Source organism: Protopterus annectens, chromosome 9.part0 (assembly GCF_019279795.1).
Source record: "Protopterus annectens isolate FY-2018-M chromosome 9.part0, PAN1.0, whole genome shotgun sequence".
Classification (NCBI taxonomy): domain Eukaryota; kingdom Metazoa; phylum Chordata; order Ceratodontiformes; family Protopteridae; genus Protopterus; species Protopterus annectens.
In genome coordinates, this window is record NC_056743.1 from 1,606,355,408 (window position 1) to 1,606,358,000 (window position 2,593).

The following is a 2,593-nucleotide window of genomic DNA, read 5'->3' on the forward strand; positions in this document are numbered from 1 at the left end:
AAGGACTGGCATATTCCGCGATCAAAGTCCACTTATCTGCCATCTCTGCCTGTCTGCCCATTTCACCACCCCTGGCATCCAGACTGGAAGTCAAACTCTTTTTAAGAGGAGTCCTCCACATCAAACCCCCACGGAAACCCATCCCTCCTCCGTGGGATCTAAACTCTGTATTAGAAAAGCTAACACTATCTCCTTTTGAACCAGCACATTCTGCTTCTCTGAAATTTTGTACATTCAAAACAGTTCTGCTAGTTGCCCTCACATCCGCCAGGAGGGTTTTGGAGATCCAAGCCCTCATGGCCACATCCCCCTACCTAATCTTTCACAGGGACAGAGTGGTGCTCAGGACCACCCCCGCCTTCATGCCTAAGGTAGTTAATGAACTCTAGTTGAATCAAACCATTAACCTACCTGTCTTCTACCCCCATCCTCAAAATGCTTCAGAGAAGACTCTTCACTCTCTGGATGTGCGCAGACAACTAAGATATCACCTAGACAAACCAGAACAGTTGTTTCCTTCCATCCCAGGGCACTAGGGAAAGCTATATATAAGTAAACCATTGCCTCATGGATCTACAAGTCCATCTCCTTCTGCTAATCCCACCATGGGAAAACCTTACAAGGCAGTATCAAACCACATTCCACCAGAGCAGCTGCCTCTTCTTCTGCCTTTTTCAAAGGCATTGATTCCCCTTCTGTTTTAGAGGCAGTCACTTGGACCTCAGTGCACACCTTTACCAAACACTACAGGCTAGACATGGCATCCCAGGCTAGAGCAATTTTTGCCAGAACTACCCTACAGGGTCTCCTGGACCACAGAAACCCTTAAAGCTTTGGTACTCTCCCTACTGTTATGAATACTGCAACATCAGAATAGAAGGACATAGAATAGTTGTGTAAGACCTTACCATAACCATAGATGTCCTTCTCTTCTATGTTGTAGTATTCAGTCCCACCCTCCTACCCCCCCCCCCGTTTCCTGCTTCTGCTATAGCAGGCATTTTATGAACACCTGTGGCCATCTTCTTCTCCAAGTCTCTACCTACATAGCCTTATTACTGCCCTGGCTCTAGCTGGCATGCAAGTCTAAGAGTCTCAGTTTGGACCCTCCTGAAAAAGCTCAGGGGCAATAGTACATGCAGCAGAAAGTATTCTGAGGAGGGTATGTGCAGACGTCACCTTTATACCTAACGCTGGTTTATGGCCCTCATAGCTGACGTCACACGTACCCTCCAGGACAAAGGCTTTGGTATACTGGCCGGACAGTGGAGCTGCAGGCAGCTACTCCCTACTGTTATGAATACTGTAACGTAGCAGACAAGGACATCTATGGTTAAGGTAAGGTCTTACAAAACTATTCTTTTGGATAACTATGAATCCTTTGCATGCTTATCTACAACAACAGATGTGTCATGAAATGTTACCACTTCTGATGTGGTTTGTTTTATTTTCCATACTGTGCAATTTTTTTTTCTAGGAGTTAAGTCATCCTGCATTAATGCCTAATTTATGTGTGCATGTATGAATGTGTGGATGTGTGAGTGCCTGTGCATGTATATGTAAGAAAGAAATATATTTTAAATAGTTTCCTTTCTAAAAGTCTGATTTATAATGAACTGTTACTTTTCTGCTTAAATGAGGTTCTCATATTCAATTTTCTCTATTTCTATCCAGTCACATCAACTTTAACCACAACTGCATTTATAAAGAAGCGTGGATCTGCAATAGGAAAGGCTTTCCCTTTCTTCCATAATCACAAAAAATAAACTGAGCTAGGAATCCACATCTGGTCTTTTGGAAATACTGTTATATACTTAAGCTGCGGTACAAATGATGCAGTGTGACTACTGCAGAGAAGATTTGAAGCCTGCTGTGAATACCTGTGTACAATGTAAAATCTCTCTCTGTGGCTTTCACCTTGAAATGCATGAAGCAAAATTTTCACAAGGTGCTCATGATCTTATATCACCCACTGAGTCTCTGAAGGAGTGGATCTGCTCAGAACATGGTAAGTTGAAAGAGTATTACTGCAAGGATGATGAGATTCCTATCTGTGCATCATGTGGCATTCTTGGCTCACACAAGTCTCACCACATCCAAGATATAACGGCTGCCAATCATGAGAAAAAAAGTAATCTCAACACATTTAAAGAAGAGATCACTCAAATAAGTGAACATTTCACATTAGCGGTCAAGGATCTAAAATATCAGCAGTCTGTTCTCATGGAGTTCAAGAATAAAGGCAAAAATCAAATTAAAGAGATATGTAATAGACTCCATGGGCTAGTACAGCAAAAAGAAGAAACGCTGTTCGCTTCATTCGATTTCATTCAAGATAATCTGTCTCAAATGTTATTACAAAACATGCGCATGCTAGAAGGGAAACAAAAGTCTATAAATGCTTTTATCACTGAAGCAGAGAAACTGCAAGGTCAATGTAATAGTCTCCATTTTTTAAAGACTTTGAAATCACTGTATGAGAGATTTCAGACTGCTAGAGAATCAGAAAAAGTGAGAACAACAATAAAAGTGCTGAATGAACAAGAAATTGAAGAAATTTTTCAACAAGCTCAGAGGAACTTGAACGAGACAT

The 2,593-nt window shown here is 41.5% G+C and overlaps 1 protein-coding gene across 1 annotated transcript in view; it reads left to right on the forward strand.

Annotated features, from left to right (window-relative positions):
• Nucleotides 1–1,677: 1,677 nt before the first annotated feature.
• LOC122810973 (E3 ubiquitin-protein ligase TRIM39-like) overlaps nucleotides 1,678–2,593 on the forward strand; it is a 2,111-nt gene continuing 1,195 nt past the window's right edge. The window contains exon 1 of the mRNA XM_044082498.1: nucleotides 1,678–2,593. This exon is cut by the window's right edge and continues 1,195 nt beyond it. Coding sequence (XP_043938433.1) covers nucleotides 1,831–2,593 — 763 coding nt within the window. The 5' untranslated portion in view covers nucleotides 1,678–1,830.